Raw genomic sequence first — 14179 nt, 5'->3', positions numbered from 1 at the left:
TCAAAATAAATTTTTAACATTGAATCATACTCAGCATAATGTGAAAGGGGGCCCAATGACACAACTGTGTGATCTTTCATTCTGTGTTTGTTTTGTGGTGATATATAATGATTTTATATCTATATATATTGTTTAAGTAAAGTTCAATATGGGTCAATAAATGTGTTTGACTAGTCAAGTAATTGGTCCCATAATACACGATTGAGACAAGGTTATGAAGATTTGAAAGGAACCAGCATACATCTTCATTTTCTGTTTCTTTTTATCTTTTCTCATCTACCTTTTTTAGAATCTACCCAACTCCTTGTTAAATCCCATATACTCAACTGTGCAAAAGCTTATTTCACCCTGAACCCTTTTTTGACATTGCACAAAACGTGTCTAGCTGCTCATTAGAAAAAAAACTTTGGTCCTGTCTCCTTTTCTGCTCTTTGGACGCGGCAGTCATTTTGTGCAATGCCAATGCTCCATGAGAGCTATTGTGTGATACTTTATCATGATACTTTAAATGCCCCCACTGGCTCAAAAAGGTTGGCAACCCCTGCAATAATGAGAAAAGGCTCCTCCATGCCCAAAGTATATACCCATAAATGAATCTGCCCACTGTGTCTCTGAAGGGTTTCCTGTGCCAGCCTAGCTTTCTTCCAATCTGCCTCTGTCATACGTGAGCAATCTACTGCACCTCTATATTAGGTAATATTGGATCATTCCTGATGCAGAGAGGCAATAGAATTACCCACCTGTGGAAGAGGCCTCCCACTGTTTCTCTGAGTGAGTCACTGGAAGAAGGCAAGGCCAGAGCAATCAGTCTCCAGTGGAGGCAGGAGATTCTGGGCCATTCAGTCAAGAGGCAATGATCTCTCAGAGGATGCATGCCTAGAGCAAGGACTCACACAGAAACTAAGGTGTGGCTCCACTCCTCCAAGGATGGGCAATTCTTGCACAGCCTTTTTGGTGGTAGATGATGAAGTGTGCTTCCAGTTTTAATTCAAGGAAAGTGTGCCTCTGCTATCAACAGAAATTTGGGAAATTGGAGGCTTTTGTGCTGGCTTTGAATGTGGGAAACCTGGATCCAGATCTGGCCAGCTGTCTGCTTGTTGGTTTGAGGTGGGTTTCAGTTCTTGATGTGGCGTTGTCTCTTACTGCATTTGGTAGCAAGGCACATTAAACCCTGCAACTCAAGCTGGTTGAAATCTGCAGGATTCAGAACCTTGAAAGAAACTTGCCTCCTGAGGAATGAAAATGAATCCCATTTGTTAAAGGGCACCCTTGCGGTCATGGCCTGGTTGGGAAGGGGAGAGGGGCATTTTAGCTTAAATGAGATCTGAATTATTGATAAATGCGTTTAATCATCTGTGGAATATTTGATTAAAGTAATTATCAGCCGGCACAGTTGCATCCCAATGATAAAGAAGGACTTCTTCTATCTCCTTGCCATTCTGTCAAGTCCTCCAGCTAATATGACTCTAAATTGGGAGGGTGTGTGAGCAAGAGAGAGATGGTTTAGAAAGGTCTACTAATTCTTCCTTTCTGCTCCCCTGAACTGAAGCTGATAGCAAGTGGGGCCCATGGAACCACTGGAGTTTGTGCTCCAAGACGTGCGATACGGGCTGGCAGAGACGCTTCCGCATGTGCCAGGGGACGGGCGTTCAAGGCTACCCATGCGAGGGCAGTGGGGAGGAAGTCAAGACATGCAACGAGAAGAAATGCCCAGGTAACTGGCCTTGCTGCCTGGCCGGGTCCTTCCCAAGCAGCGCTCCACCAGACATCCCAGTTTATTCTGGAAAGTGACAAGAGGTCCTCGCCTTTCCTCTAACAAAAGGATTCATTCATTCATTCATTCATTCATTCATTCATTCATACTAAAATGACTCAGCCTCATTGTGTCATGTGAGCAGCCTATCCTTCTATTGGTCCTTCACTTTTTCTGCCCACCCACCACACCTAACACGGTGCGCTGCCCATCTGCAATTTGTATCTTTGCAAATCACCTCTCCATTTGGTTTGTGTTGCCCATCTCTCAGTTCCCTTCCCCCAGCCCCTCCCCACAGCTCTATATTATCAGGTTACCAGCTGTCCCCTGATTTACAAATCAGTCCCCTGACAAAATCCATCCATTCTGACTGAAGTTGAAAAGTGTCCCCAGATTCATTGAAAAGAAATCTGGTAACCTTACTATATTAGGGTTTCTGGGGAGATGAATTAACCTAGTGAGCCACCTAGGACTGTGTGGGCCCAGGCTGCTAAGGAAGAGAAGGTAATAAAGAGACAAGACATTCATGTTTTGTGATTGACAGACATCATGAAGGCGCTAGATTTGCAGGATCTGATATGAATTCTAGGATCATAGTTTTTGTCTTCTATCTGGTCAACAGAGCAAGTCCCAGAAGGCTCAGGGTTCAAGTATGCTCTCCATTCCTGGTTCTGACAGTCTGGTTGTTGTTGTTTCCTTAAGTACAGCAAACTCTCTTATCCAAAAAGTCTATCAAAATGCACGCATGCATTCCTCAAAAAAAAAAAAATTGTGGCTTTTCTCACTTGATACATACATATACCTGCTATGCTGAGCAAACCATCCACTCATACATCAGCCTGTTCACATTTCATCAACTATGGATTCAGCTGAGTTCCCATTGAAAGGCAAACCTACCTAATACAGCTTTCTGAAACAATATGCAAACCGAAACACAACCACTGTTTGGAATTCACAGGTCTTCGAATTTTGCAATGTAGCTCACCACCCAAGTTATATATGCAAAAATGCATATACTGGGGTGAAACGTGCATAGAACTGCATATATAAGTGAAGAAACATTCTGTTAGGCATAATTGCATGGAAAAATGTGTATATGAGAAATGAATGCTAAAATGCTGATTAAAAAGGAGGTTATCTAACTCCTGGTTGCTTAACAATAACAACTGCAAGTAATTGGCCATCGTTTTAATGGTTTCTATTGTACACACATTTACTTACCAAGCAAAACTAAATTCTATTAATTTAACCAAAACATCTTTCGAATTCACAAGTCATGTTACAGCTTTTTAGCATCCCTCATTTTTGCAATTTGAAAGTTGGAAAATTCAACTTTCCCAGGGGGCATCTGGTTGCTAGATTAGATAGGCCTTTGGTCTGATCCAACAACATCAAGGCTCTTCTTTTGTTCCTCCCACAGCCTACCATGAAATGTGCAAAGACGAGTATGTGATGTTGATGACTTGGAAGAAAGCTGCTGCTGGTGAGATTGTCTACAACAAATGCCCATCCAATGCTACAGGTAGGCAGCTGCATGGGTGGAGATCCACATTTTTTAAGTAGAATGAAGCCTTGTGGATGACAGACAGCAAGATGAAAGGAGGTGACCTGCAGGTCTACCTGCCAACATGAGTTTCCTGCTAAGGACTCAAGGCACTGCCACTTCATAAGGGATGTCTGCACTAGCTAAGCAGATTTCAGCTACATGGTTCTGCTCTGGTTTGTACTGCAAGATGACTGGCTTCTTCAGTCCCAAAAGTAGAACTGTCCCAAGGTAGTTGCTAACCCCCCTGTGATATTCTTTACTGAATCCTTCACCAACCTAGTGCTCTCCAGATGTTTTGGACCACAACTCCCATAAGCCCCAGCTACTGGATGGGGCTGATGGGAGTTGTAGTACAATAGCATTCAGAGGGCACTAAGTTGGCAAGGCTATCTTCGTACAAGTGTCCATGAATAACTCTTGGCAACTCCCCAGTTCTTGGGCATTGCCCTGCATTTCATTCTTCACCCATGCTGATCTTAATATTAAAGAAATCAGATTGCACACACGTTTACCTCCTCATTAAAACCAAACCTCTTTCCAGCTTCCTTTGCAAAATTTTCACAGAGCCATGTCTTTTGCAAGCCTCCAATGAATATGTCTTTTTGAATATTCCCTCTGCTCCCCTTGCAGATTTGTGGGCACTTGCAAATTTAACAGCGGTGAAAAAGGCACAGATCTGGCTGCATGCAATTTCTACATTATTGGGGTTTCTTAATGGAAATAAACACTACTACTTGAAAGAATAGCTTAGTTGCTAAGGGAGAAAGAAGCCCACATTGAAATAGAACACAGTGTGCAGGCTTGTCCTCAGTGCTGCACATGGGGAATCCAGGAGCATCATATTCTATAAAATAATTAGATGGTGCTGGAGGCCTGACCTCTCTGGGTCTGGAGTTCATGTCTGTGCCATGGTCTGCTATTAAAGGTACAATATTTAAATGTTTTTATTCAAGCCCCATGATAAGCACATTTACAAGTAGTTGGAAAGAGAGGGGTTTCTTGGGTGGGGGGAGGGATTTAAAGATAACAGTCTTCAAGATGAATGGTGAGGAGCAGGACAGGGGCAAGGGATGTAAGGATTTGCAAAATGTTCACCCAAATAAACTAGCTCTCTGAAGGAAACTTAAGCTTCATCTGGGGAGCAGCAGAGCAGAGTGACAGCTGCATCCAAGGTTGCTCATGTTAAGGTTAAAGGCAGCGAGGTGTTTTTCTCCTTTTTTAGGTGTGTCAGCTGCAGGCTGGCATAGCTGAGAAGCTCAAGAACCAGACCTTTGCATTTTACAACAGGTGTTTACAACTATTCAAATAGATCAGGACTGTAGAGCCTGGGAACATCAAAAGGTCCCTTCCTGGCACCTGAGAAACAATGTGGGCACCAGGGGGAGTTCCATGAGTGGGGTGCTGGTGGGAGCTCTGTCTTTAACATCAAAATTAGATGAAGCTCTTCAGGTGGTAAATCTGCATTTTGGGGTGATAGTGGGCTGGATGAGGACCATAAACTGAAGTCTAATCCTGGCAAGATGGAGGTGCTATGGATTGGTGGTTTGGGGGTCCAAGGACTAGGTGATCAGCCCCATCTGGATGTGGTTGCACTCCGTCTGAATGCCTTTCTTGAGTCTACCTTGTTGCTAAAGGCTCAGTTGGCTGCAGTGTTGTGTGGCTTTTCCAACGCCATCTAGTTGGCCAGCTGTGGGTGCTCCTAAACTCTGATAGCTTGGCCATAATAACCCATCCCCTAATAATCTCCAGACTTGATTATTGTAATATGCTCTATGTGGAGCTGCTCTTAAAGATGCCCCAGAGATTGCATGAGATCACATACCAGTCTTGACAGATCTGCACTGCTTGTTTCTGTAACTGCACCAGCTGCCAAGCTCAGTTCCAAGTGCTGGTCTATAAAACCCTAAATGGTTTGGGAACACACACCCTAGTTCATGGGTTGAGAGCTGTTGGGGCAACCTCTGTGACTAAAGTCAGAATCATAGGGCTTTCTCAGTTGAGAGTCCTCCTCCAATAGTGGAACATACTTCCAGAGGAGGTTTAGGCTAGGGTTGCCATATTTCAAACAGTGAAAATCCGGACAGAAAAGTTGTTGAGCTTTTTGGGCAAAATTGCTTTAAAAAAATTGTTTTGAAGCTATTTTTATGGGGAAATGGCAAAAATGACACTGCCAACATGGGTTACCATACATCTGGATTTTCCCAGACATTTCCTCAATTTCCGCCCGGACACTGCTGCCGACTGCAGTATTCCAGATATATCTGTATGGCAACCCTAATTTAGGTTGTCACTGAACTGGTGAGCTTTCAGTATTAGGCAAAAACATTTATTTTTTTATGTGTCATTATTTTGCCAGAGCTGCTGAAGTTCAGTTTGTTTTAAGATAGTCATTCTGACAAAGGTAGGAAGAGGTAGATTGCTTTTTAGTTTGATTGTGGTGTACCTGGATGTGATGGGATTTACATAATGTGCTTATGATGACTTGCCTTGTGATGGATTTATGGTGAAGGATGGGATCCCAAAAAGTACATGCATCAAATATGCCTTGCTGGTCAGTTTGTGAGCCTAAAAGGACCACCAGATGCCCTTCTCCTCGCATTTCCTGTTCAGCCCATTTCCTGTTGCAAACACCCCCTTGTTTTGGGGTTCTTTCTGGGGACTGGCCTGGAGGTGACTGGGCATTTGGGGCACCTTCAGTCACAAGTGCTACCTGTTGGTTTACCTTCTTTCCTAGGGTCTGCCAGCCGCCGGTGCTTGCTCAACTCCCAAGGCGTGGCTTTCTGGGGCACGCCCAGCTTCGCACGCTGCATCTCCCACGAGTACCGATACTTACATCTCTCAGTAGGTGCAGACTCTGGCTGGCAAACAGACCTTCTCTCTTCCCTTTTTATCCCTTTTGGCTACGGTCTCAGCCCTTTCCCAATCTTGTCTTTTTTATATATAAAAAAGGGGGAGGGGTTGATATAGGGGTGGGACAGGTGCTGCTAAGCATGGAAAGGGAGGGTTGCACAAACTGCACAGAAAATGCAGTAGCAAAATCAGTTTAGATGAATGCACTGATACCGATCAAATCAATTATGACTGATGCTGGCGTTTTCAGCAATGAGCTTGTTGGTGGGCAAGCACGTGTGTATGGATTTGCATTCTCCCCTGGCAAAGGTAGTGCAAAATGTGTTGGGGAAGTATTTAATTAAGTAATTATCACAGGAACATGCAATCCTTTGTGTGCCTGCTCAGAAACAAGCCCTTAGTCCGAGGATCTGCCTTATGTAGTCTGTTGACACGTTTATCTTTGTATTATTATCTGTACCAGCTTTCACCAGCTTTGTGCCCTCAAGATGTTTTGAGGTACAGATCCCATCAGCCCCAGTCAGCCAGCTGGCCATGCTTGCTGGGACTGATGGAAGTTATAAAGTCCAAAACACCTGGAGGGCACCGGGTGGGTGGAAGCTGATCTGCATTGGCGGACCTGTTACATGAAATCCTTTTTCACTGGGGATTGAAACAGGCGCCTTGGGCATGCAAACCAGGTGTGCTGCTCTTCCACTGAATTACAATGGGCCTTGGCTAGAGAATCCTCCACTCAGGGTCTTTCACTGTAAGCCTAATGGCACACAGATCCTACTCCATCCCTGGCCTTATCTTTCTCCATCTCTTTCTGTCTCTTCCCACACTCCTCCATCTGATCAAAGCTCCGAGAGCATTTGGCCAAGGGGCAGCGCATGCTGGCGGGTGAGGGAATGTCTCAGGTGGTCCGTGGCCTGCTGGAGCTTGTAGCCCGGAAGACATACTACAGCGGAGACCTGCTCTTCTCAGTGGAGATCCTGCGCAATGTCACAGACACTTACAAGAGAGCCACCTACATCCCTTCCTCAGATGATGTTCAGGTACCATTCTGGATGGGAAAGATGCAGTTTCAAGGCACACGTGTTGCAGGGCCATTGTAACAAAAGAGGCTTGTTTGCCTCACTATATGACAGGGATGGACAAATCAGCCAATTTCCTGTTAGTGTCAGTTTTCCATGTGTTCAGTCATGAGTCCATTCTGTCTCCTTTTCTATGATTAAAACACACAAAAATGCACATTTAAATATTTTCTCCTAAAAATGCATTTTAGTCTGCATTCCCCACCCCCCAAAAAGGCAAATTTTGAGCCAAAAATTTCATCACAAAATTTTTACAGGCCAAAAGAGTAACTGTGTTATAATTTGCATATTAGTCTAGGAAATGCAAATTCAGTCAAGTCACTGAAAATTCAGTGATCCACTGAAATGTAGACCAGGCAAAATAGTCCAGTATCCCTAATAGGCAGTAGTAGCAACAAGAAGCCATGAATCCAGATGTCTTTAAAACAAAACCAAATTCTTCCACAAGAAAGGCAATATTCTGTGACTTGCATAATTTTTTGCAGATCAAACAGGCTGGCAGAGATCTGCTTATTTTGCATTAAGTGACTTGTGGCAGTTGTGTTCCTCCTCTTGCCACTAGAAACTCTGCTTAGCTATTCCCTATGCCTTGAGATTTTGCCAGGTGCTGCCTGCAGAGTTTCACACTCATCCCTGCGCACTTAGGCTTCTTCCCTCTCCCCTGCCAAAAGCTGGATTTTGAGGAGAATTGCCTAATGTAATTTACCAACTGCAAAATGTTGAGGTTATGGATGTTCCTGCTGAGCTGAATCATTTAATACACACATGATGATATCAGCTAATATTTGATATGAACACTTTAGCAAAAAGAAAAACAAAAGAAAAACAGTGTTCATGAGTAGCAGTATTTCTCAAGAGGGCTCCTGCCTACCCACAAGATCCATTTTGAATACAACATCCTTCGCCAACCTGATACTCTCCAGATGTTTTTTGACTACATCTTTGATTAACTCCAGCCAGCAATGTGCTGGAGCTAATTGGAGCTGTAGTCCAAAGCATCTGAAGGATGCCAGGTTGGTGAAGGTTGACAGCTGGAGCATTCCCAGCGCCTGCACTTCAACCTCTCCTCTGCTCCCACAGCGGTTCTTCCAAGTCGTCAGTTACATGGTGGATGCGGAAAACAGGGAGAAGTGGGAAGATGCACAGCAGGTGAGCTGACATGCCTTGTGTGCGGGGCTAGGCTGTGGGGACCCCCAGCCTGTGTTAACACCTCCTTCTGCCTCACAGGTCATGCCTGGCTCTGTGCTCCTGATGAAGGTGGTGGAGGATTTCATCCACCTGGTCGGAGACGCACTCAAGGCCTTCCAGAGTTCCCTCATCGTCACAGACAACTTGGGTGAGTGGCTGGAAGAGAATGGAGGGATGGCTTCCTTGCTTTGTTGTAGGGAAGGGAACAGGGCAGGGTGGTTGTACACCAAATCCACAGTCCTGGAGGTTGTGTCTGCTCCAATCCAGGGTCCCTGAGGTCGGTTGCTAGGTCTTCTTGAGTATGGTGGTGAGAAGGTGGCAACTTCCATCCAGTCCTGCATTCATTGCAATCAGCTCTGCCTCCATTCCACTACAGTTCAGCTTCTACTACAACCCACATCTTGTCTCACTATCAACTGGGGCCAAAACTAATGTGATTGATTACATCGTTAGTTTACAGGCATTTCAATGGGAAGGGGAACGTTGTAATTATTTAGGTAGTGTTCACAGACTAAAAAAAATGATAGGGAATACCACTCGCATTCACTTGCAGTCAAGGGGGCTCTGAGTCCACTGTCCCCACTGTCCCAATTAGCATACTAGGCTTGGTCCCTCCACCACTGAGGTTCTAGAGGTCTGGAGTGTTGGCAGAGGGGCAAAATGAGTCCCCCCCCCCACAATACCCAGTAGTGACACCCTCCCCTCCCCACTTTCTTTCTCCCACCCTTGGCAGTAATCAGCATCCAGAGAGAGCCAGTTTCTGCTGTCTCCAGTGACATCAACTTCCCCATGAAGGGGCGGCGTGGAATGAAAGACTGGGCCCGCCACTCTGAGGATAAGATCTTCATCCCCAAGGAAGTGCTCAGCCTCTCCTCATCTGGTATGTGGCCTGTGTCCGTGTGTGTTGGGGAAGAGCTACGGCTCAGTGGTAATGCATCTAGGTCCCAGGTTCAGCCCCTGGTACCTCCAGGTAGGGCTGAGAGAGAGAGACTCCTGTCCAAAACACTGGAGAGTTGTGTAAAAGCCTAGCAGCCAGTGTAGACCATACTGAGCTTGATGGAACAATGGTCTCGCTTGGTATAAGGCAACTTCCTATGTTCCCACGCCCCTGTACTGTTCTGTGACCCTGGAATTTGGGAGCCTCTTAGATCTCTCATTCTATATCTGGATTTTAAACATTCTTTGAAGAGAGAGCTAAGAGAGCCTGGATTCTTCCTGAAGAGAAAGGGGCACAGCTCACACACTTGGTACACAAAAAGCCTCAGATTAAATGCATGACCTCTCCAGGTGGGGCAGGAAAAGGCTCCAGGATTATACCCCAGAGAGCCACTACCTGTCAGTGTAAATAATACTGACCTTGTTGTAACAATGGAATGGCTGTAGCTTAGAGCATGTGATTTGCATGCAAAATATTCCAGGGTAAAACTGGGGATGTTCCCTGCCTGAAACCCTGCAAAGCTGCCAATCAGTGTGGAGACTACAGAGCCAGATGAACCAATGGCCTGATTTGGAATGGGGTGGAGTGTGAGCAGCCGTTTCAGCACTCCCTTTCCTGTACATCTGTGTGAGGAGAATGAGAATCTCAGGAGAGTTGGGGTGTAACAGCCTGCAGACCTCGTCATATTCCCATATTCCCAGTATGGGAGCATAACTGAACCATAGTATAAAATGTGGCCAACCTTAACCAGCTTAATTCAAGCATGTGCCAAACCAAATTACCTTGCCCAGAGCTAGCTCATTCCAGTTCAAGCCCAAATGAGCTCCCCCCATCAACTAGTATGAGCTGGTCTAGAACTGTCTCTAATCACAACCTACTGTAAATCAATACTGTTCTTTCCTCCCTCCCCCATATTTCTCTGCAGAAACAGATGAATCATCTTATTTTGTCATTGGTGCCATCTTGTATCGCACATTGGGATTAATCCTGCCTCCTCCTAGGTGAGTGGCTGTGGAGGTGGCATGTGGAAGGGGTATGTGCATGACATCACACACTCAAATGCCAAAAGGATTGCTTGCAAACAACCTGTTTCTCTTCCACCCACAGAAGTCCTCTGGCTGTCATGTCCAAAGTTCTCACGGTGACGGTGAAGCCCCCAACCAAGGCCATGGAGCCCTTGATCATGGTGGAGTTGTCCCATATCATCAATGTAAGTGGTATAAGGTTCTCCTGCGGTAGTGCCCATACCCATTACTGCCCGCCCTTCACTGTGAGGTCCAAGGGAAAATCACATCAGTGTGAAATACAACATTTAAAACACTTTAAAACAAATTTAAGTCACAAGTAGAGTGTGTCCTAAACTACATATCTTTCAAGAGACAGCATGAAGAGGTGTATCTTCAGCATACAACAAAAGCTGGATAATGAAGGTGACTTGTGTTCCCCTCAAACATAGTTGGTGCAAAATACCCACAATCACAGAATTTCAAGTAGAAAACAGCCTTGGGTTTCAAGGGAAAGTGAATTTCCCTAATGAAAACAATATATGTCTGGCAAGGTAAGGGGAGACGTGCTCCCCTCCCCCATTTGTCTTTGGGGGGTTGGTGGTCAGGGAGAAAAACAACACTTGTGGAACAAAAAGAATTATTAATAAACAGAGGAATGAGCACAAAAAGAAACAGCAACACAGTCTGGTATTTATTCCCAGTGCAATCTGAAAATATTTTTGTCAAGGGAAAATCCTCTTTAATAAGACTTCTCTGAAAAAGAAAAGAAAAATATTCCACGGCTCAATGTATTTTTGCTCAGCATGGCAGCTTCTTCTTCTTTTTTAAAAAAGTATTTATTAAGGAGTAAGAATTCTCCTTTGAATCAGATGATGAAGATCTCTCATTATTAAGGTTGTTTCTATCCCGCCTTTCAAGCACTGCTCTTAGGGCAGCTGACAATAAGCCCTTCTGAAATGCAACCTTCTGAAATACATTGCACATCTGGGCAGAGCTTTGCCCTTTTGAGGACAAAACCAAACCCCTCATAAGTAGCCACCGAAACCAGAAAATTATGTTCATTGTATTCACAATACCCAGTTTAGCCATGCTGGCACTTGACACCCAACTGATCACACTCGTTCTCTGCTTTGTCCACAGGGTACCTCACATCCACAGTGTGTGACTTGGGAGTACACCAAAGTGTAAGTACACTTCATCCTGCTATAGTGTGGGTTTGTGTAAGAGCACACATGCAGATGGTGGGCACACCCATATGACTGAGAGAGGGGAAGGGTGACTGATTTGGGTAGCAGGGAAGTCTCTAGTGCGTAGGAATGAAGTTTGTGTGGGGACAGCTACAAGATGCATCTACACGGGTCATCCCTTGCAAACAGTCATTTTTAACCCACTGTTAATGTTATCCTATTTCTTCCATTTCTGTTTTGCCATTCCCACTCTCCTGCACACTAGATTCTCCCCCTGTGGCAGGAAGGAATACTAACTGGCAGGAGAGCATTGTGATAATACTCACCCCTGGCTAGGCACTACATTGCTACTCAAATCCAGGGGAATAGACGAGTGGCTAATTGCACTTCTGAGTTGCAGATGTTGTGTTAGGGTAGCCCCATGAGCTGGATCCTACTGAATCTTTCCATTGTAGCTATTCTGTGTCTATGTACTGAAGGTTTGACATCTGTAAAGGCCATCTTAGAAGTGTTGGGTCAGAGTCATTCTTTGCCTATGGAGGGATTACAGTAGTTGGACCTTGGAGAAAGAAGGACGGATGTATGGGGAGCCTGTTTGAATTGAGAGGGTGGGAGTGAGAATATTGTTATGAACTCGAGACTGCAAGAAGCAAGACCTTTCGTCTCTGTCTTTCTCCCCTCTTACTTAATACATTCAGGATGGGATCTTTGTGCATCAGTGAGATCTGGTTGGCTGCGGCATCTGTGTTTGCTCAGATATGTTTTGTAATAGTATCACTTTAGGATGGAGGGCCATCAATATTGTCTCTGCCCGTGGATGTGGAATGACAGCAATCTGTAAAAGTATCTTGGCTCTTCAAAATTACCCAGTGGCTGGCTGTCTTGCCTACGAAGGAAGGTGTGCTCCTAGAATTTGAGGCCCGGAATAGTTTAGAAATTCTGTTGGCATTCTACCCGCCCTGCTGCCTAATAGACTCCCTAGCTGAGTCCATCAGCTTGAAGGTTATGTTGAGATTGGCCAGACTCAATTTTCTGCTCATATGTGGTTTTCACAGGGTGACCTTCATTTACACTTTTTAGTTTAGGGGGGAAAGGCAAGTATAGTGGGACTTAATAGAGGTGTATAAAATTATGCACTGTGAGGAGAAAGTAGACAGAGAGATCCTCTCCCTTTCTCATGATACAAGAACTTAGGAGGAGCCAGTGAAGCTGAATGTTGGAAGATCCACAATGGACCCAAAAAAGAACATCAGGAGTTTGCTACTATAAGAGTTAGTGATGGCTAAGGGACACGGGTGGCGCTGGGGGTTCAACCACAGAGCCTAGGACTTGCCAATCAGAAGGTCGGTGGTTCGAATCCCCGCGACGGGGTGAGCTCCCATTGCTTGGTCCCTGCTCCTGCCAACCTAGCAGTTCGAAAGCACGTCAAAGTGCAAGTAGATAAATAGGTACCGCTCCAGCAGGAAGGTAAAACGGCATTTCCGTGTGCTGCTCTGGTTCGCCAGAAGCGGCTTAGTCATGCTGGCCACATGACCCGGAAGCTGTACGCCGGCTCCCTCGGCCAATAAAGCGAGATGAGCGTCACAACCCCAGAGTCGGTCACAACTGGACCTAATGGCCAGGGGTCCCTTACCTTTACCTTTACCTTTAAGGTTGCACAAGCAGCACCCCCCCCCCAAATTCAATTCAGACTTTGATTTGTGGCTCTGATTTGCTTTGAATTGAGTCAAACCCCAAATCCAGAAATGCAAACCTTCGGTCCTCCCATTAACTTGCACTGGAAAACCAAAATGGGCATGACATATCTGGTTTTTTCCACATAGGTGCATGGAGTCATGGTATTCCCTCAAGAGGGGATTAATCCTTACAAATTTCAGACAGTAAAATCCAGGTTTTCTGTGCTGGCCGCTTTAAAATTTGCTTTGTTCAAAAAATGAAATGAAAAAATTAAAAGTAAAATGGCCATAACTTTCTTATTCTTGTTGTTTCTTCACATGAGTTCCTAAAAGCTGGAGGCATGATAGCCCTTCTGCAAGGGATCCACTCTACTAGTAGGTCCAGGATCAGTACAAAGCCCTTCAGAATGATTCAACCTACTTGGGACCCATCTGAAACTACCTCAACTCATTTCAGACCAGGCCCAATTCAGGATTAATTCAACCTTGTTGTTCAACAACTTTGGGTCTTCCTCCCCCCCCCCCCAAAAAGCCAATGGGTAGATCACTGACAGTTTTTTTTATAGTGGGAGTAGATCACAGTCTCTTGGGAGTTGGACTTGCCTGGTATATCTTAATAAATTAATAAAGCAGGTTTCTTGTTTCACAGCTGACTTGTAGATACTTGGATAGCTTGGGCAAAGGAGGACCACCTAGTTAGCTATTCTTACATTGCAACACCTCTCTCCCTCTCTCAGTTATGCAAACCTACTTCAAGAACTTTTCAGTGTAAAGAAGATTTTCCTTTTCCTTTTTTCAGCACTGTTTTTCTGCAATTGTATTTGATGATGATTTACATTTATATCCTTCCTTTCCTCCAATGAGCTCAAGGTGGAGTATTTAGTACTGCCTCTCCCCATTTTATTATCACTATGATCCTGTGAGGAGGGTTAGACTAAGAAACTGTGACTGACCCAAGG

General features: G+C 44.9%; 1 protein-coding gene across 10 annotated transcripts in view; it reads left to right on the top strand.

Annotated features, from left to right (window-relative positions):
• ADGRB2 (adhesion G protein-coupled receptor B2) overlaps window positions 1-14179 on the top strand; it is a 162374-nt gene that overhangs the window by 97697 nt on the left and 50498 nt on the right. For 9 of the 10 annotated variants that reach the window (XM_053398961.1, XM_053398962.1, XM_053398963.1 and 6 more), the window contains 10 exons: window positions 1550-1714; window positions 3174-3275; window positions 6034-6140; window positions 6992-7186; window positions 8306-8374; window positions 8453-8561; window positions 9147-9293; window positions 10276-10351; window positions 10458-10560; window positions 11498-11541. In XM_053398961.1, the coding sequence (XP_053254936.1) occupies window positions 1550-1714; window positions 3174-3275; window positions 6034-6140; window positions 6992-7186; window positions 8306-8374; window positions 8453-8561; window positions 9147-9293; window positions 10276-10351; window positions 10458-10560; window positions 11498-11541 (1117 nt within the window). The remainder of the gene's footprint in view (window positions 1-1549; window positions 1715-3173; window positions 3276-6033; window positions 6141-6991; window positions 7187-8305; window positions 8375-8452; window positions 8562-9146; window positions 9294-10275; window positions 10352-10457; window positions 10561-11497; window positions 11542-14179) is intronic. The other variant, XM_053398966.1, reaches the window with a different exon arrangement.

This window comes from Podarcis raffonei, chromosome 8 (genome assembly GCF_027172205.1).
Source record: "Podarcis raffonei isolate rPodRaf1 chromosome 8, rPodRaf1.pri, whole genome shotgun sequence".
Lineage (NCBI taxonomy): Eukaryota > Metazoa > Chordata > Lepidosauria > Squamata > Lacertidae > Podarcis > Podarcis raffonei.
Note: the sequence above shows the minus strand (reverse complement) of the source record. Positions and strands in the feature narration are given on the sequence as shown.